At 39.9% G+C, this 21252-nt stretch overlaps 2 protein-coding genes across 4 annotated transcripts in view; one reads left to right on the top strand and one right to left on the bottom strand.

Moving 5' to 3' along the window:
* The first annotated feature begins 975 nt into the window (after positions 1-975).
* On the top strand, positions 976-4181 carry RWDD2A (RWD domain containing 2A). Of its 3 annotated transcripts, none has more exons than XM_008575513.1 (3): positions 976-1032; positions 2028-2257; positions 3239-4181. In XM_008575513.1, the coding sequence occupies exons 2-3, from the start codon at positions 2057-2059 to the stop codon at positions 3914-3916; spliced, it is 879 nt and encodes a 292-aa protein (XP_008573735.1). In that variant the 5' UTR covers positions 976-1032; positions 2028-2056; the 3' UTR covers positions 3917-4181. The 3 variants fall into 3 exon arrangements, with proteins under 3 accessions (XP_008573735.1, XP_008573734.1, XP_008573733.1); XM_008575512.1 differs by having other exon boundaries at positions 994-1249; XM_008575511.1 differs by lacking the exon at positions 976-1032 and having other exon boundaries at positions 1884-2257.
* Positions 4182-11967: 7786 nt separating this feature from the next.
* The window catches only part of ME1 (malic enzyme 1, NADP(+)-dependent, cytosolic), a gene marked incomplete at its 5' end in the record, with an annotated part of 55981 nt that continues 46696 nt past the window's right edge, over positions 11968-21252 (bottom strand). The window contains one exon of the mRNA XM_008575518.1: positions 11968-13644. Within this exon, the coding sequence (XP_008573740.1) occupies positions 13474-13644 (171 nt within the window). The remainder of the gene's footprint in view (positions 13645-21252) is intronic.

The raw sequence follows: 21252 nt of genomic DNA, 5'->3' as shown, positions 1-21252 counted from the left end.
TACGTTTTTGTAAAAACTGACCAATCAGTAATGCATCCTGATTATTCATTACGGCATAAACCACTCTTGTTAAATGCAGAAAATCTAAAAAAAAAAGGGGGGGGTCATGATAATGCTTCCACTTTTTACCACGTTTTAAGTACTCAAACTACAGTCAATGAGTATGCGAATGCTCTTATTAAAAGTGTGCTTTCAGGGCCGGCCCGGTGGCGCACTGCTACAGTGCGCTGCTTGGGAAGCGCGGCGGCGCTCCCGCCAAGGGTTCAGATCCCACATACAGACCGGCACTGGCTGAGCGAGGTGCGGGCGCAACACCGAGGGTTGTGATCCCGTAGCCGGTCCCGGTCGGTACGGGCGCGACACTGATGGTTGCGATCCGTTGCCGGTCACGAAAAAAGACAAAAAGGAAAAAAAAAAAAGTGTGCTTTCAGGGCTGGCCAGTTGGCTCACTTAATTACAGCGTGGTGTGATACCCGTGTACCCGCCAGCAGACAAATAAATAGAATAAAGAATGTTTCCCAAATCCAAACTGTCCACTAGAAAAACTTCTCTCCATTCAAATTTCGTTGGTTCCTCTCTCCTTCCAGCCTCCAGCCTCCGAATCACCACACGACTCCCAGCACTCAACCGTGAGGCCCCCACCGAGGCCGGTGGGCGAGAGCCCCCAGCACGAGACCCTCGGGCCGGCCCGACCAGCCCGCTCCCGCGGCGCAGTGGCGGGTAGGTGTGTCCCGCGCGCGCTCCGTCGGTCAGACGGCCGGGTCAAGCCGAGGACGCGGCCCGCTTGGCATCCACCGCACCCCTACCGACTGGAACGCGCCCTTCTCACCTCCCAGCCTCGGGCCCCGCTTCCCTCTGCCACAAGACCCCGCGCCCCTCGACTGGGCAGAGCCCTCCAGCCGATCACGGCGGGGGAAGGTCCGCTGGCCCCGCCCCGCCCCCCCCGCCGGTCACGCGCAGCTCGCGCCTGCGGAACTGCGGTTGAGGTTCTCAGCGGGCTCTGGGGCTGTTGCCATTGAATGACCAGGAAGGGTGAGGCCCCTGCGGTGGCCCCGGGTTGGGGCCGAGGGTCGCGGGTGCTCAGAGCACTGCAGTCGCGGATACGCAGGCTTCGCCTCCAGATCTGGGCCTCAGGGGGAGGCAGGCTCCGCGTTCCTGGGAAGCCGGGGGCCCTACCGGTCTCGGCTGGGGGCGGGAGAAGGGAAACAGCCCTGATATGCGGCCCCAGAAAAAAGTGGCCTCCGCCACGGTGAGCGCCACCCGGCTTCCCGCATCCCCCTCTCATTATCGAGGTTCCCCCAAAACTTTGAGTCCGGATAGCCTTCTCAGACCGCCGATCTCTCCCTTGGTACCCCCTCCCTCAAACTCGCCCTGTCATTTTATTTACTTACCTCTAAGACACCGCCCCCCCGCCCCCAGTCTCGGCTCATCGCGGTAGAGGCCAGGTGAATCCAAATCGTTAGGAGATCCCGGGATGCTACCCCGGGCCAGTGGCTCCCGGGAGAGGCAGAGAGGCCCGCCCCGCCGGGACCGAGGGGTGGCGACTGGCGCGGCAGGGACCTTGCGACCCCAGACCCAGGGAATCCAGAGCCCCGCCCGCCGGCACTGCGGCCCTCCCTCGCCGCAGCGTCTAGCTCCGCCCAAGCCTGAGACCTGGGTGGGATTCGGAAACCTGGCGACTGCTTTTCCAAGCATTTAGGCTTGCGTAGTGTCTGCAGATGTCGTTTGTCGGCCACCTGCCACGGGATAATTCGGAGGACCTGTGAAAGTACAGACTCCCGGATCTAGATCGGAGGCGGGGGCGGGAGGAAGGAACAAGGAATCTGGGTTTTAACGGAGTACTTGGGAGATGTGCATATTAGATTTTAGAGTCAGGAGATAAAGCAGGAGATTGTAAGTGTCCCGGTTTGTGCCCCTAGCTTTAGGTGCAAAGCGTTCCTGCAGAATTGCTTCCACGTAAAGGGACCTTAGGGAAATTTCGCTGGATACCGGCTATTGACAAACCCAGTGTTCATGGGCCTTTCCAGGTTTGGGGACAGGTTGATCTCGAGTCAACATGTCTGCTTCAGTGAAAGAAAGCCTTCAGCTTCAGCTGCTGGAGATGGAAATGCTGTTTTCTATGTTTCCTAACCAAGGAGAAGTAAAACTTGAAGATGTAAATGCCCTGACTAATATAAAGAGGTATTTGGAAGGCACGAGGGAGGCGCTGCCACCAAAAATCGAATTTGTGATAACGCTTCAGATTGAGGAGCCCAAGGTGGGTGCCCTGATTTATTTTCGGTGTTGCTAGGTGCACAGTTTTTAACTGAAACACCTGGAACGTTATCTTCCTGTTCACCAATAGGGAACATTCCAGATGCATATTTATTTGTTTAAAACCATAAATTGTCTTCAGTAAATATCCTGAATTTTATACGAACATGCCCACCTTTTTAACAAATATATCTAGTGTTTTTATTGAAAATATCTTGCAATCTTATACTACCATTATTATTATGTTCGCTTATCCAGTTTCTTACCAATCCATCTATTGTAGTATGGACTAACTACCTTTTACATATATCATGATTTTCACAAATCTAAATATTGCCTGTAGCAAAACTGGCTTTTAAGGAATAAGTGAATTTTTTTTTTTGATAGCACCATAACACAGAAAGCAAATGTAGATACAAAATCTAAATACTAAAAATGAATTTACCTCCATCTTCTGATCCATTTATCTCCAGCGACATTAGCATAGCATAGGTAACATGTGGACTGGGCAGTTGAGAACCACTGTTTTAGCTGTTTCCTACTCATCCTTCAGTTGTCATTCCCTCAGAGGAGACTTCCTGGTTCCCCAGACTGGATTCTGTCTCGCTGGTTACATACTTCAATGGAACCCTCAATTTTTCCATGGTAATGCTTCTCCCAATTGAAGTGAAATACTTGCTTTGTGTAATTATTTGTTTAATGTGTCTCCTTCACTAGGCTATAGACTTCCTAAAGGGCAGAAGGAGTGTTCAACTTCTTCAGTTCTTGATCCCAGCACAGGGCACCTGGCATGTGTAGTTGTCCAATAAATATTTGAAAGAATGAATGTATAAGTGGAAGGAATAGTGTACGTTCAGGACTTGATACAAAGCTGGCACTTAATAGTAGCAATAACTATTTCATTTATCAAAATCATGCAGTTGCCATTGATAAACCAGCATATGTGTTTTTATGGCCTTTAAATCTATCTGATTTTCATTTTAAGGCGAAAATTGATTTGCAAGTAACCATGCCTCACAGCTACCCCTACGTAGCATTGCAGCTATTTGGACGATCATCTGAGCTTGACAGACAACAGCAGCTACTTCTCAACAAAGGTCTCACTTCTTATCTAGGGACTTTTGATCCAGGTGAGCTCTGTGTATGTGCAGCAATCCAGTGGCTACAAGACAACAGTGCATCCTATTTCCTGAACAGAAAGCTCATGTATGAACCATCTACACAAGCAAAGCCAGTTAAGAACACATTCCTCCGAATGTGGATCTACAGTCACCATATATATCAGCAGGACCTAAGGAAAAAGATTTTGGATGTTGGGAAAAGGTTAGATGTGACTGGATTTTGCATGACAGGAAAGCCTGGTATAATCTGTGTGGAGGGTTTCAAAGAGCACTGTGAGGAGTTCTGGCACACAATTAGGTACCCCAATTGGAAGCACATTTCCTGTAAACATGCTGAAAGCACGGAGACAGAAGGAAATGGTGAGGACCTGCGACTTTTCCATTCTTTTGAAGAATTACTCCTTGAAGCTCATGGTGACTATGGGTTAAGGAATGACTATCACATGAATCTGGGCCAGTTCTTAGAATTTCTCAAGAAGCACAAAAGTGAGCATGTTTTTCAGATATTATTTGGTATTGAAAGTAAAAGTTCAGAGTCATAGGAAGCTATTAAGAGGCCTATGCTTGTAATTTCATTCAGTCAGTATTTCTATTAATAAGACCAAAATAAAAAGGCCAGTGGCTGTGTTGTATCCTCCATGAGAAACCTAGCTCCAGAATTTTCATCTGGTTATGAATTTCAACTAGTAATGAAATGAATAGGCCTTTTGACTTTATAACCATGCAGTTGTGATGTTTTCTGTAGGTTCTTATGTTAAGTCATTTGAAAACTATTTCATTGTAAATTAATAAAAACAATCCATTTAACCAGTGAAGCTAATTTGATGAAAGAGGAGTCCAAAGGCCACAGTTAACGTCAAAAATCACACTGCAGTTATGAATTAATAAATATGAGTAACATTTCTCCCTTTCATGATGCTAGCACACAAGTGATGCACCAAATTTCATTTCATTGTTGGAAATGAATTCTTTTTTTTTTTTCCTTTTTGTCTTTTTTACTGATCGGTAACAGGATCGCAACCCTCAGCGTCGTTCGCAACCCTCGGTGTCGCGCCCGTACCAGGGACTGGCAACAGGATCACAACCCTCGGTGTTGCGCCTGCACCGCGCTCAGCCAGTGAGCAGGAACCAGTCTCCACATTGGATCCGAACCCTTGGCGGGAGCGCCGCTGCGCTCCCAAGTGGCACACTCTCCAGTGCGCCACCAGGCTGGCCCGGAAATGAATTCTAAATCAGGTTTAAAATGAGAACAAAGAGCATGTGTTTACTTCATTTCTTTAAGTTCAATGCCTATTTTGAGTTTTTTCTTTTAGTAAAAGTAGATTCTAATAGCAAAGACAAAGGAGTTACAGTAATGAAGTCTCAAGAGTAATGAAGACAACACGTGCTGTGTATTCTTTTTCTAGCTGTTTGCTAGAACAGTTGGTTAATTGATACCAATATTCTCAGTTCAGTTTTTATCCACAAAAACATACATGGTTTCTTGTCTACAAAGTGTTCCCCTGGTTTCATCCAACCTTTGCCCATGTGCCAGTTTGCATTACTACATAGGGCAAGAGAGTCTTGAGAAGGTCCAGCATGCATGGCTTTACCATCACCTTATTGGCGGGGGTGGAATCAAATTCTACATTTTGATGATAAGTCACCACCATCTCTTCTGAAAATTCAAAGCTCCACAGACTTCACCAGCCATTTTCAAAATGAGAGTTTATTTCAATGGTTAAAACCCCTATTTAAGTAGCTCTTGCCAAGCCTTTTCATCACAAGGATTCCATCCTTCTTCAAGAGGTTCTGGGAGTCTCACGGTGCTTAGGGATGTCAAGAGCAGCCTGCAGCGTTCCATTTCCATGGTCTCTCCTTAGCTACTGCTGCCCTTTGCCGGGAAACATTCCATTCTTCTGCTGGGTCGCAGGCACTCCACTGATGTCCTGGTCCCCTCAGGATGCTAAAGCTGGGTGCTGGCAGTTAGTCACATGGAGGGGAATGCCTCACTCCCCATTTTGTGACACATCCCGTTAAATGCTAAACAGTGCTGCATGTGCTGGAGAGCTTATAGGACTTCTGATAAGACAGTAGTACCTTCTAGTTTTCCACTTTGTGCCCAGGATGCAGACGTGTGTCCTTGTGCTAGGGAGAGGACATAATGGACCAGCAAACCCTGCACTAATCGGACTCCCTTGGAACTAGGTCCACTTGGTCCTACCTGCTTACTTCGTAGCTCAGAATGAGTTTCCTCTCAGGGCGCAACTCAGATGTTCAGGCCAAGGCTCATTGTGGATCTGCCCTGCCAGATATCCAGCTGGCCCATTTATGTTTTAATCCTAGCCTTGGATGTGGCTGAAATTCAAGCTTGGGCCTCACACTTTACCTACATACAAAGGGAGGAAATACAACTTATGTTGCCAAAGACTCATTTTTCATTGTTACCAGAACTGAAAACAACATAGTATAGGAGTTATTTGCCCACATAATCTCCCCAAAGCCATCAATAAGTATAATTAACATTCACAAGTATTTAGGCCTTCAATGGATGTAGCTCTATTAACCGTTTTTTCCTTTGATGATTTTCTGACAGAGTTAATGTAATGCTAGACAAAAACAATCTGTATTGCTGCTTATTGAGATAGAGCAAACTGCTTCAAGTGCTTTACTTACTTGAATAAAGAAAGCATTGATCAAATCAATAGATACCTACTGATTTGCTCAAAAAAAGAGAAATTGTTCAACAGCAGCTGCAGTTGGAATCACCACCTAATTAAGCTTGTGAATCTGTGCACTCTTTCTTAGAGACCCATCTATCTCCTGCATATGCCAAAGATCATGTTAAATAGAGATGTGGTAAGAATCACACTCCTGTTTTTTTTTAAAGCTTCTGATGTTTGGACTTATCTCTGCAAATCTCTTGGTACTTCCTGCCAGAATAACCCTTTATTTATGGATCAGGGATCCAATGTAGAGATATTGCCATAGAACATAAATCAATTCTAACTCTTCATTGGGAAAATAACTGGAGGGTGGGTTCATTCCTGTAGCATACACTTTGTCCCATAGACCACCGTGGTTTCAGAGACTCCAGAAATTTATATTTGTTCAGAGCTGTTTCCAGATGACCTCCAAAAGGCCGCGTGGTTTCCTTTCTGCAGGGCATTGTTAACCTAGTAAATGGGAGCCTCAAAGGAAGATTTTGGAAACATTTTTATATTACTACAGAGTTCTTCCTCTTAGGGGTCTTTCATATCTGTGTGTCAATTTGGTGACACTCTATCTAGATGGCTCAAATCAGGCTTTTCTGCTGTTATACATATTAAGTAGGACCTACATGGGTTGCCTGCGTATTTGGTCATAAGCCAGGCTGGTATTCAGCTGTTATGTACTGGTATGAGTGCATCACTTTTTAACAATGGCATTCATTTTTCTTGGTCAGTGCCTATGCTGCCTAGTTGTTAATTTTTTGAACATCATCATTTCAGGCCAAAGGCTCTGTGATTAACTATCCACCACCAAAGATTTTTGTGGGCTGAATATTCTAATTCCACTGGACCTGCTCCTATTATGATAACTATTTCCACCTTGTCTCCAGTTGTTAATTGGCTGCTACTATCAAGCCTCTACCAACTCCAAGACTCTGATGTCTTCATTGAAATATGAAAGCTATTTTAACCATAGCATTTCCCACAAGCCTTCCCAGCTTACAGAGGAGTCATTAAAATACTTTTTATGGATGCTGATATTTCCCTCACCAAGGCCTTAGTGAAAGGAGTGTCACTGAAAGATTCTCTCAGGAGACTTAGGGAATGATTAAAATTAGGATGGTCAGATTGCACATGACAATCCCACACTAACATTCCTATCTTTGTAAATCTTTTAATTCCATTATGTTACTCCAAGGAATGCTTGCATTCTCAATTTCATTTAATGTGGATCATTATTAAGTCCATGTTTTACTCAACTGACTGAACTAACAAGTAGAATTACCTCTAGCTGATCAAGGCAGCACACTGAATCCAGAATCTGTGGTTAGTGCACCCCTATCAATCAATTCTGCCCAATCCCAAATTACATTTCGCCTTCCTTAGTGTAACATTCTTCGAATCCTGCACATTTTCCCTCAGGTTTTTGCCAATATCTATGAGCAGAGTCTAGAATTCTTTTGGCGTGAATCTTCTCCTCCTGGGTTTGCCTTTTGAATTGAATCTACCACAGCCACTCTCCATGCTGGAATCTGACTTAATGTGTATAGAAACAATGAGAAATAATGTGGGAGGAGCATGAGGTAAGTCAGTTTCCCTTTGCCTGGTAATTATTACCTCAGGTGAGGTCATGACAAGGCACGCCCTCAGACAAAGGAAGGCGGTAACAACCTCTTTACACAGGGGGAGCCTGTGTTGACTAGCGAGGGAGGATATGTCAACTATCCTAGTTTGCCCAAGACTGAGTGTTTAATTCACTTGCATTTCATATAATTACCAGTTGGGTTTAAATCTACCATCTTGCTATTTGTTTTATACTTATTCCAGGAGTTAAGCTGTTGATTTATGTTCTTTGTTCCTCCTCTATCCTTCTTTTGGATCAATCAAGTATTTTTCAATTATTGTGTTTTATTTCCTCTATTAGCTTTTTAATTCTATATTTTAAAATTATTTTTAGTGATTATTTTAGAGGTTACAATACTCCCTTAATTTATTCTAGTATTCCTTGAATTACTGTAACATACCTTAAATTCTAAGGTTTGTAGGTTGTTCATGGAGAGGCACATTACTTGCTATAATATCCCTTGAATTAATAATGTACCACTTTAGGAATAATGTGGAAACCAAACAATAATATAATTCCACTAATCCTCCTTCCACCCTTTGTCCTACGTTTACCATATATTTCACTTCTACATATTTTATAAACATCACATACATTATTATTTGTATCAGTCAACAGTCTAAAACAGTTTTGTAAATGGTACTTTATATTTCCCATACATTTACCCTTTCCAGTGCTTTTCATTTCTTCGCACAGATCCATGATTCCATCTGGGATCATTTTACCTCATCCTGAAGAACTTCTTTTAGTGTCTCTAGTAGTGTAGCTCTGCAGGCCATGAATGAATGGTTTTCATTTGTATGAAAGGTCTCTATTTTGCATTCATTTCTGAAGGATGTTTTTCTCTGTGCGTAGAATTCTACATTATCAGTTTTATTCCTTTAGAGGATTTTGCGGGGAGTTTTATGGACAAGTAACTTCTACCTACATTCCACTGGCTAAGACTCAGTCACATGGCCATAAGGGTTTGACAAGAGAAAATGAGATACACGTCTTTCTGTTGGCTCTCATTTTTTCCTACTAAGTCTGCTGTCATTCTTGTTGTTCCTCTGAAGGTATTGTGGGTCTGTTTTCTTTGGCTGCTTTTAAGACTGTCCCCTTATTTTTGGTTTTCAGCAAATTGATTGAGTTATTTCTACATATGTTTTTTTGTATTGTTCCTGTGGTGATTGCTAGCTCTGAATCTGTCAGTGGAGGTTTTTCATTAATTTGAGAAAATTCTTGGCCATTATCTCTTCAAATATTTGTTGTGCTCCAATGTCTCTCTTCTCTCCTTCCAGCACACCAATAGCACATATATTAGATCGTTTCATTCTAGGCAACATCTCTCTCACTCTCCTTCTCTCTTGTTGTTCTCACTCTATGCTTCAATTTGGGTAATTTCTAATGACCTGCCTTTGAGGTTATTGATCTTTTCTTCTGCTATCTCCGGTCTGCTGTTAAGCCCATCCAGTGAATTCTCAATTTCAGATATTTTATTTTTTAGATCTAGAATGTACATTGAATCCCTTAGGTATTCCATTTTTCTGATAAAGTCATCCATCTTCCATTTTTTCTTTTTCTCTAATTTTATTAATATGACAGTAAGAGTTATTCTTAAATCCTTGTGTGGCAATGCTTCTGGGTGATCTGTCAATCTACTGCTATTGATTAATTTTTCTTCTTGATTAGGGATCACATTTTGTTGTATACTGAACATTGTCTTGAAAAAAATTCTAGGGACTGGAATAAATATTTTTTCTGAGAGAGGGCACATCGTGTCATCTCTCATGGAGCTATGGTGAGAAGCTGAGTACTTGAATCAGGAGTTAAGCTGGATCAGGGCTGGATTGCAGCTTTAATTAGTTTCAGTGGACTTATAAGAGCAAGGCCTGTCTTCTGTGTATTACTGGAGTGGGCCCCTATTGTTCCATATATAGTTTAGAATATGTTTATTTACTTCCTTGGAAACGTTAACAAAGAATTGGATTTGTGGTAGAGATAATACTATGTGTTCATCAAATCTGTTTTATTTTGTAGACCTGGGGCCTTATCTCACTTCCCCTTCCTATATAATTGGAGCCATGTGACCTACTCTTAGCCAATGGAATGTAAGAAGAAATGATTTGTGCATAAAACTCCCTGCATAATCCTCTGTGCTTTTTTTATCCTTTTGGAGGCCCCATGATAAAGGTGGTGGCATTACAAAATGGAAGGGCCCTCACTCCCAACTAACTGCATTAGATAGTGATGTGAGCAAGCATTATGCTTTTGTTGTGTGAGCCTTGACATTTCAGGATTGTAGCAGCAGTTAGCCTAGCCTAACCTATATAATATTGCATTGAATTTATGGATCATTTCTAGATAGAAATAACTTCCTAATAGTAATGCATTCCAATTAAGAGCATAGTCTCTCCATTTATTCATGTTTTATATATTTTAATAGAATTTAATTTTTTCTTCATACAGGATTGTATCATTTCATTCCTACTGTAATTATGAATTATAACTTTTTTTTTGCTTGTAATTTCTAGTTGACTATTGCAGGTATAGAGAAATGCTACTGATTTTTGCAAGATGATTTTGTAATATGGCAAACTTGAATTCTCTTACTATTAACTTCAGTAGTTTGTAATACTGCTGGTTGTGTATATGCAGATATTATCTGCAAAAATGGCAGTATTATCTCTTCCATACCAATCTTATACCTGTTATTTTTCTTTCCCATAGTTCTGCCTATGACTTCCTCTTAGCTTATCTTAAACAGTAACAGTAGTGGGCTGCCTTATTTTGTTCCTGATCTTAAAGGGAATGAATTAAACATTTCTCTAGAGTATAATAACCAAGTTAAGGAAATTTCCTTCTATCCCTAGTTTCCTAACAGTTTTTTAAAATCATAAATGTTGAGCTTAAATATCTTCCCTGCATCTATAGAGATGAATTATGATTTTCCTCCTTTATTAATATGAATTATGACTATAGATCTGCTGATAGTGAAATCCTTGCATTCCAAGATAAGCCCTACTTGATCATGACATCTACTTTTAAATACATCATTGGATTTGGTTAGCTGTATTTTAAGATTTTTGCATCTATGTTTATAAATAAAATAGCTCTAAAATTTTCTTGTTTTCAGTTCTTCGTATTTTATGCTCTCTCTCCTTGAGATATTTGCACATGCTTTTATCCTCTGTTTGAGATACTTCTCTCTCCTAACACCACAGACGCACACACAAACACACACATTATACACACATACCACCTGGCTAGCTACTACTTATTCTTTACCCTCCAGGTTACTGCTTTAACATTTCTTACCTTTCCTGACTTCTCCCCCTTACTATCTCATTTATTCCTTCCATGTGCTCCAGTGGCATTTCACATTTCCTCACTTAATACCAAAGTGAGTATTCTATAAAAATTTGTTAAATTAATTTTCCTATTTTGGGCCTATGCTCCCTAATTTGTATGGCTGGTTTATGAAGAGGAGCTGGCACAAATTTTTGAGGCTTTATTTACCAAAATACTTTTGAGTGAACATTTCCGATAGGCTTAAGTTCCATTTCTCTAATGGAAAGACAGTATTACAGCTATTGGGATATAACTGTCTCTTCTAGACCTGCACTATCCAATATATTGATCACTAGGCAGATGTGGCTATTGAGCACTTATGGCTAGTCTGAACTGAATTAAAATGTAAGTGTAAAATATGTACTGGATTTTGAAGACTTACATGAACAGAATAATGTAAAATATATCAATAATTTTATATTGATTACATGTTGAAATGATATTTTGAATATATTGGTTTAAAAATATATTATTAACATGAATTCCACCTGTTTCTTTTTTCTTATGAAGCTACTAGAAAATTTAAAATTATGCATGGGACAGTACTGTTCTAGACTGTAGCCTAGTGAAAGGAGAATAGAATAGAAAGAAAGATAAACATGGATTTAGAGCCTGCCTCCTTCACTTATTAGCTCTGTGCACTTGGCAGATTACTTAAAACATCAAATTCATAAAGAAATTATGGGGATTACATTAAATATGACCATGTGGAATACTTGACACTTAGTAACTATCTAATGCTTATTTCGTTATCTTTCCCTGAGGACAAGGAAGTAGCTCACACATCACCGTATCCAGCATATATGATTACATACATGTTAAATGAATGAAGTTCATACTGAAATTAGCAGTTATTAGAATATTTTAAAAATTTATGATACCTTGTCATATGACCCCCAAGACCCAGCAGTATCATTTTTAAGTGTAATGATATTATAAAGAAAAAAGAATTATTTTATAATTTTATTCACTCACTTTTTCTATGCTTTAATAAATCTTTTGCATAGGTAAATACATTTGGTTAGAGCCATCAGACAACATGGAAACAGACAAGAAATAGCGAGGTATTCTGAATCTTTTCCAAATAACTATATTGAGGAAACTCTTAACTAAATGCTACCTTGAGAAATACCCAAACCCTTCTACTCACACCTAAAACAATGTGTGTAACCTTCAACTTCAATAAAATCATTTTATAGTATAGTTTTTCTTAAACTCTTATACTTTTAAAGCATTACTTCAAAAACAGAAAATTCTACAGATAATTCTACAAATAAATAGCAAATGTAAAGCACCTGAGCTTAAGATTTTTAAATTGTTTCCACTAGTTCAATCATTAATTTCTAAAATAAATCAATACAATCTGGGGATGTAACTACTCTTTCTCATAGAATGGCCTTAGTAATTAAAATATTTAAATATCTGATGTAAAGATAATTTCTGGCATTGGGGATGTGGTTATAAAACTTTCTCCAAACTCAGAGGAAAGTGAGGTTATATTATACACTGTGAGCTCCCAGTTATCTGAGCTAATCAAAGAGACATTAAAGAAGGTCACTCAAGTAGGGACCCAGCTTGTCTGGGAACCACAGTTTTGTTCCTGACTTTTGAGATATTTGTCTTAAGAGGTCAGATCCTTTCTAAAGGATCTTTACTCTCCTTTCAGCCCTTCTCACTGCTCAGGCCACACTGAACTGAAGGTACCAAACTCTGGACAGGGGCCAAAGTTCACAAACAACAGTAAGGAGCTGAAGGATAGGGCATTTATTTGGTCAATGGGAAATTAAGGTGCTTTAAGAAGGGATTTCTAATGAGGACCAAGTGATAAGAGCTTTACCCTGTAAGATATAACAATAACAAAAGAATACTGAAATCTAAGGCTGCATAAGGCATTGTAAACAGCGGTGATCTTTCTCAGAAATGTTAGAATTCAGTTGCACAAAAAGAACAAATATATTTAGGACTGGAATAAAAATACCTGATAAGTTATTTTTCTGAAGGCAACTAAGGGGTATTTCTGTTTTAACAAAAGTTCATCAATGCCTAAATTCGCTTCTTCTGTCTTTATTTAAAAAGTGGATTTTAACAAAATGATCAACAAAATTATGGATTTTAGTGTTGATCATATCAACTTCTTACAAATTTTGTTTTTTCTATTAGTTTCCTATATAAAAACAATGAGTTTCTCAGTGGTAAGTACAATAGCTTTTAAAGAGAACTTGGGCAGAATAATTAAGTAGAAACTATAAATAACCAGAAAGCAAATAAAACAAAATTGTCTACTATGATGTTTATCCTAATTTGTATTAATATTCTTCCATAAATTTTTAGATTGTTAAAGTAAAATTATCTTAATCTAAGCATACTATGAATCATTATAAAGGATTCCAACATTTAAAAATTATGAAAGACTTCGAAGATCTCATTAATGGAGTTAGCAATGTCAGCTATTACGCTACTGGTCAACTTTGGACTGTATTCTCTGCACCTCTTTAGGCCAAGAATAACAATCAGGTAGAATCTGGTCATAGTCAGAGCTATACATCTGAGAGCAAACAAATGCTTCTTTGTTTTGTGGTTCAGGATAAACTGTGGCTGTCTTTTCTTGGTATGCATCTTTAACAATCTAGAAATAAGAAAAGAAAATTATTTTAATGAATAGAGGTGATAGTAAGCAAATGTCAGTAGAACTTTATCTGTTTCAAAAATTAATTTATAATTTATATCTTGACTTTCAAAAATAAGTGTATTTTAATAAAAGCACACATAAACAAAGAAGACATAAAATGAAAATGCAGTTATAAATCATGTAGCAAGAGGGGAAATGATACCAGCAACTAAGGGAAGTGTGAACAGTAGAGACTTATTCAAGTGTGATCATACTAGGACTTCTCAGAGAAGCCAGTGTTAGAAGTCTTGACATGACCTGACTGATAATTAACTTGAACTAAATACCTGAATATTCCTGCTAAGCTTGAGCCTTGAATTTTCAAGAATTCCTATTCTGACCACAGCCTTCTACAAAATCTCTTCATTCATTCCAGGGTCTTCTGATTCTGTTCACCTTATGAGCTGGACTCCATAGTTCCGGACAGCGTCACAAAATCTCTTGTCTCCACATCCTGTGTTACACACACCATTCTGCTCCCTCATCTGGGGACCCCTCAGTTTGCTTTTCTCCTTTTATGGCTGTCCATTAAGAACCACACATGAATTTTCTGTGGTATCAAACTTTTCCTACCTTACTTAGGTCCATGCGGTTGCACATTATACTTTTATCCTTTTTAAAAAATCTTTCTCTCGTAGTTCCTAAAAGGCAATTCTACACCTTCCCCCTGCCTTCATGTCTCCATTTGACTCTCATCACTCTACTGAGAAAATTCCAAGTACTTAGGGAAAACTATCTCGATTTCCCTTTTCACCAACTCCAACTATCTCCTCTATATCTTCATACATTCTCTCTTTCCCTACTTTCTTTGAGAAAAATGATAGATTCTCTGTCTTGTCAAAATTAATCACTCCATATGTGCTATTTAATTCACCCCATTTCTAAAAAACAATCATAAGGAGCAACTGTATGATTGACTTATTTGGATAAGTCTAATTTAAAAGCATATTAGAATGCTAAAGTGTCTCTTCTCAATGTAAAATTATGTATTTATGAGCAATTATGGTTATAAAGATTGTGCTATATTATGAAAAAATGTCTACAAAAAAGCAGAAAACAAAAGTATATATATAACTGTAATTATAATAATGTTAGAAAAGAAAGGAAACAAATGAAAAAAAGACTAGAAACAACACATGAAAATAACAATAATGCTTATATTAAAAAGTAGAATATTGGTTATTTTCCTCTTCTCTATCTTCCTGGAATTATTACTTTTTGAACAGTTTTGCTGAAGTATCACTTACCACAAAAATTAACCATTTTAAGTGTACGATTAAATCATTTTTGTAAATTTACAGAGTTGTGCAACCATTACCACATTCAGTTTTAGAACGTTTCCATCACCCGAAAAAGATCCCTTGCGCCTGTTTGCAATGGCTATATTACTTTTATAATAAAACACATTGTTTTATTACTGATACAGATGATGAGGAGACTCAACTCCTCTTTCTGCTCCCAGGTGTACTATAGTAACGATCCCCCCTCTCAGTAAAATCTTCACTCTCTCCTTTTTGTCAATGCCAAACTCTCTGGAATAGTGGCTTATATTTTATTGCTTTCCTAATTCTCCCACCTTCTTAACTTTTTATACTACTGAAATTGCTTTTGTAAAAGTCTCTGATAATTTCCTAAGTACCAAATAAAAGTCATTATCTATTTTTCTCTCCAGGGTTTGGTTCTATTGATCACAACTTTCACTCCCATCCTGAAACTATTTCTGACATCTCAGCTCTGAGTCTCTTAAAAATCCTAACCACTTCTCTTAACTGGCTTCTTTCTACTGCCTTTTAGACAGAATAATAAACTATATTCTACCCTCAGTTTTCTTTCCTTTCTATACTTGCTGTCTTCACAAACCCAACCACTCCTAGAGCTTCACCTGTTACCACATGTAGATGACTCCCAGATCTTTATATCTAGCCTCTCGTTAAATTTCAGTCATTTCCATCACTTTTTAGAATTGTAAATCTGAATGTCTCATTGATACCTCAAACTTGCAGTTCACTTGTATCATCTTGCTCCTTGAAGTTGCCCCTTTGTTCTGATTTCCCAGTTTCTGTCTGCACTAAGCATTCTTCCGCTATTCTAAGTGTAACATCTGGATCTTTTTGCACTCCCTTTGCTATCCCCCTCCAACCACTGTCTTATATTTTCCTCTAATAATATGCTAAATCCTTTTCATTTAAATCTTCAAAATAAACTTAAAATGATAATATGCTGTTCAGTATATTAATAGTTCAAACTAGTTAAAAACTAGTAGATATATTAGTAGTAGAAAATATGAGCATATTCTTTCATAAATAGATAACCAAGCAGATTATTATCTAGTTTTTTTCAAGGATTATTTGTTTTTTGAAGAATCTACCTTCAATCAATAAGATAAATAATGACATGAATGTTAAATGGTGGTGTTTAGATAAACTTGATAGTAGCTTAAACTGGTGATTTTCAACCAAGAGCAACTTGGTCCCCAAGGGGATACCTGGCAATGTCTGGAAATATTTGTGGTTGTTACAGCTGAGCAGATGCTATTGACATCTAATGGGCAGAGACCAGGAATAATGCTAAACATTCTATAATCCCCCATGCAAAGTGTCCGTAAGTGCTGAGGTTGATTCCATTTTGCATCCTGCCAAAATGTCCATAGTGCTGAGACTGAGAAACCCCTGTTTAAACACATAATGACTGCTATGGACTGAATTGTGTCCCCTCCAAATTCATATGTTGCAGCCCTAACCACTAGAACCTCAGACTGCTGTATTTGGAGATAGGGCCTTTAAAGAGAGAATTAAATTAAAATGAGGACGTTAGGGTGGGCCCTAATCCAATTTGACTATAAGGGGAAATCTGGACACCAGACACACCAAGGATGCGGAGATAGGGCCTTTAAAGAGAGAATTAAATTAAAATGAGGACGTTAGGGTGGGCCCTAATCGAATTTGACTATAAGGGGAAATCTGGACACCAGACACACCAAGGATGCACACACACAGAAAGAAGATCACGTGAGGACACAGCAAGAAGACACCATTGGCAAGCCTAGGAGAGAGGCCTCAGAAGAAAACAAACCTGCTGAAATCTTGATCTTGGACTTCTAGCCTCCAGATCTGTGAGAAAATAAATTTCTATTGTTTAAGCCACCGAATCTATGGTATTTAGTTACGGCAGCCCTGCAAACTAATACAACTACATTGCAAAAAAGTCTTTTTCTCTCTCAGTTTAGTTACAGAAAATTGGCTGAAGTCCTAATTGCATTCCTATATCCAGACAATATTCTCCTAGAGGCTGGATCCTGCTTTACTTATTGACAAGGGTCTAGTTTAGACACAAACCAAGCTTCCTGGGACCACAGCTCTGCTACCCTTCCACACAGCTATTTATGTATTTTGTTGCCATCTAAAGACTCCTGCTTGCCCAACAAACCAAACCTCTTGGCTATTGACAAATCAGATTGCATGGCCATCTGAACATTCTCTTTGGAACTGTTAGTCCCCTTCTTTGAGGTCTAGCCCTTCAGACAGTTACATGCTTTTAGCCAAGTCCTACCAATCCAGCTTACTCCCCTCTGTCCCAACACTCCTACACAGGAAACCTGGCCAAATCTCCACTGAAGACTGAGAGTCAGGCCCTGCAGTAGTTCCTGACTCTAGGGGCCTCAGTGTGGTCACCATCTATGATCGCTGCCCATTGCTATTAAGCTCTACTCTTATGACCACCTCTTGAGGCTCTCATCTAATTGAGGATCTTGAAAAGCAAGGAATGGTGGACAACTTCCTGAACCATCTCATCTGAAAAATCCTGGGGCACATCATACATTAACACCATCTGTGCACAAAATTCAAGAAGTGGGGGTTTGATTGATTGTACTGTACACTTGACACACATCAGCTCTGTGTATAGATACCTGATGCTTCTGGACAAAAGTAGTGCTATGCTGGGAAGGCACAACTCCCTAAAATGTTAAGAATATCCAGTGATAATCAGTGTTTGCCACAATCGGTAATTACCAGCCCTCTGTTCCCTGCTGTTTGGTGCTGATGTATGTCCCCATAATGGATCTCCTGAAGAAAGATCAGTTATTCTTTATTTCCTAGCAGCCATCAAGGCCTCTCAGAATATGAACTGCCATTATACTTTGGCTTTGTTCCTGTAGAATTGTGCTAACTTTAACAATTCTTAAGCCAGCTAGGACCTTACTACTCTCATCCTATAAGCACCAAGAAACAGATCTTTTTACCTATCAGTGCCTCGCTAACCACTGTGCCAATCCTTATTTGCATTCACAAGGGGTCTACTTTATCAACAGCTTGCTTTACATCTATATTACTCCATAATGCTCCTACGACAAGGAGACCTGAATGCACATATTCCAATTATGGCAAGAAATTCCCACTGCAGTACTAGGATTGTATGAGATTCTCTAACAGGTAGGTGTATTTGAACTTTGAGTGACTCTGGTATTACATGGAGGTAATCCAATCTATCTCAACCTATCCTGTAATAAAGGACTAACCCAATGGTGAAAAAAAATGAAATGGAAGGAGCCTGGATGAAAGGAAACCCTCATGAATTATTTAAATTATGGTAAAGAAAAAATAAAAAAGAACAATAGGGGAATTAATGATTCAGCCCAATTCTTCATTTCTATGGATAAAGTGTAGCTCCTAAGATCTACCAAGTTGCTGTACCTAATATCCCTGACTTCTCACATAATAAGTTAATACACATAAGTTGATACAGATATACATTTCAAGAAAGTGGATTTTTAGTATTTAAAAATGTATATTTAGGGGCCGAGCCCGTGGCGCACTCGGGAGAGTGCGGCGCTGGGAGCACAGCAGCAATCCCGCTGCGGGTTCGGGTCCTATATAGGGATGACCGGTGCGCTCACAGCGCTCACTGGCTGAGTGCGGTGCGGCAGGTCTCAAAAAGGACAAAAAAAAAACACATGCTGTTAAAAATGTATATTTAATCAAAATGGCAAAATAGACAATTCCTCGCATCACACCTTCCTGAAAGTAACCAATTTAACAACTACTAAAAAGCAAAGACTGCCAACATGGAAACAGTGGAGCTGGGGGAGGCGGAGGAGAGAGACACAGAGTTTGTGAAGGTGTGAGAGGCAACGGTGAGAGGGTGTAGGGACAGCACCTGTTTTTCTGAGTGAGCCTGGCATGGAGGCAGGGACCACCTGTTACACAAACTGGAAAAAGCCTCAGAGGCACCATTTGCATAAACCTGCTTAGAGTCTGCAGGGGAGATGAGTGCTTCAGAGCATACCATACCAGCCCACAGCCATAAAGTCCACTGGCAGGATTTCTCTGGGAACACATAGGAGCAGACGACTGCCACCAACTGAAGAGGAGAGCTGCCCAAAGGCCAGTGAGTTATCACAAGCAATGCGTACACAACCTGCCCCACAAAAAGTAATTGGAGTGTGGAAGAAAGGCTGGCTTACTGGGGGAACATTGGGTGCAGCACGGGCAGCTGGTCTCAGTGGAAATCACGGCAATATGATTATAGGGGGCTCAATCTGCAGGAAAGATCCCTTCCTAGGCCAGAATTTCCACACAGCCCAGACCAGAAACTGGTTAACAATCCTCATAAAAAGACTTACCCAGAGAATCAGCAGCAAATAGCAGTCTCCACAAACACCCAGGCATTAGTGTAAAGACACAAATATTGAGAAAGAACAGAGAAATATGTCACCACTAAATGAAACGAAGAAAGCACCAACAGTGGGTGCTGAGAAACAGCAGATCTATGCAATGTCTGACAGAGAATTCAGAATAACCCTCTTAACGATGTTCAGGGGGTCACAAGAAAATACATATAGAAGATTAAATGATATCTGGAAAATAATTCAGGAGCAGAACAAGAAACTTGACAAAAGAATAGAATCAATTTTTAAAAAGCAAATAAAAATTCTAGAAATAAAGAATACATTATCTGAATTGAAAAACGCAACAGAAAGCTCCAACAGCAGACTTAATCAAACAGAGGAAAAAGTTAGTGATTTCAAAGATGAAACATATGAAATTATCCAATCAGAGGAGCAAAAACAAAAAAGAATAAGCACAAATGAAACAGAAATACAGCAAACACAGGACTCCCTCAAGTGAAATAACCTCTCTTTCATTGGCATATCCAAAGGAGAGGAAAAAGGAAGAGATGTAGAAAGCATATTCAAGAAAATAATGGCTAAAAATTTCCCAAATATGGAGAAGGATCACAGCATCCAGGTACAGGAAGCTCAGGGGATGCCAGTCAACTTTGGTTTTTTTTTTGTTTGTTTGTTTTTTTGTGGCTGGTAAGGGGATCGCAACCCTTGGCTTGGTGTCGTCCGCACTGTGCTCAGCCGGCGAGCGCACCGGCCATCCCCACATAGGATCCGAACCCGCGGCGGGAGCGCGGGTGTGCTCCCAGCACTGCACTCTCCCGAGTGCGCCACGGGCTCGGTCCCGATGCCAGTCAAATTTAATTCAAGGAGGATCAACCCAAGGCAAACTGTAATCAAATTATCCAAAATCAAAGACAGAGGACTAAAAACAGCAAAAGAAACATATGACATTCAATGGAGCCCCAATATGTTTCTCAGTAGATTTCTCAGTAGAAACCCTCCAGGGCAGAAGAGAATGGAATGATATATTCAGGGTGCTGAAGAAAAAAGACTGTCAGCCAAGAATTCTCTACCCCACAAAACTAACCTTCATATATGAAGGAGAAATAAAGTCTTTCTCAGACAAACAAAAGCTAAGGGAATTCATCAACATCTTCGATCTGAAAGAAGATGAGACTAAGTAGTAGCAAGAAAACACCTGAAGGTATATAACTCACTAGTTAAGTAAGCTCACAGACAACCTCAGGATACTACAGTGTCACAAGGGTAGTAAATAAATCGCTTACATACTTAGTATGAAGACTAAAGGACAAACCTAACAAGACACTAACATATACGACAACCATATAAGAGAAACACAACATTAAAAGATGTGTCTTGAAAGAAGAAATTGTCAAAAAGTGGAGGGGGCAGGGATAGAACACCAAAGTGTAGAGTTGGCTCTGGTTTTTTCGTTTTTCTTAGATATAGAAGTTAAGTTATTAGTCTAAAATATTTTAGAAGAGACATACTAAACATAAATAGTGAGAAAGCAAAATGTAAAGCTAGAGAAAACCACCCAACCACAAAGGAAGACAGTAAGACCAGGAAAAAAAAAAAACAACCCACAAAACAGCCAGAAAAAAAAAAGAGCAAAATGGCGGTAATAACTCCCTATATATCAATAATAACCCTTTATGGGCCAAGCCTATGGCACACTCGGGAGAGTGCAGTGCTGGGAGCGCAGCGACGCTCCCGCCACGGGTTCGGATCCTATATAGGAATGGCCGGTGTGCTCACTGGCTGAGCACAGTGTGGGCAACATCACACCAAGGGTTGCGATCCCCTTACCAGTCACGAAAAAGACTAATAATAATCCTTACCAGTCACGAAAAAGACAAATAATAATAATAATAATAATAACCCTTTATGTAAATGGATCGAATGTCCCAATTAAAAGACAC

Source organism: Galeopterus variegatus, unplaced genomic scaffold (assembly GCF_000696425.1).
Source record: "Galeopterus variegatus unplaced genomic scaffold, G_variegatus-3.0.2 Scaffold1202, whole genome shotgun sequence".
Lineage (NCBI taxonomy): Eukaryota > Metazoa > Chordata > Mammalia > Dermoptera > Cynocephalidae > Galeopterus > Galeopterus variegatus.
The sequence above is the reverse complement of the archived record's forward strand: the minus strand, read 5'-3'. Positions and strand labels throughout refer to the sequence as shown.

Coding starts and splice junctions, on each gene's coding strand:
- RWDD2A (XM_008575513.1), top strand. CDS start 2,057: ATGTCTGCTTCAGTGAAAGAAAGCCTTCAGCTTCAGCTGCTGGAGATG. Junction 2,258..3,238: donor TTCAGATTGAGGAGCCCAAG/GTGGGTGCCCTG, acceptor TTTCATTTTAAG/GCGAAAATTGATTTGCAAGT.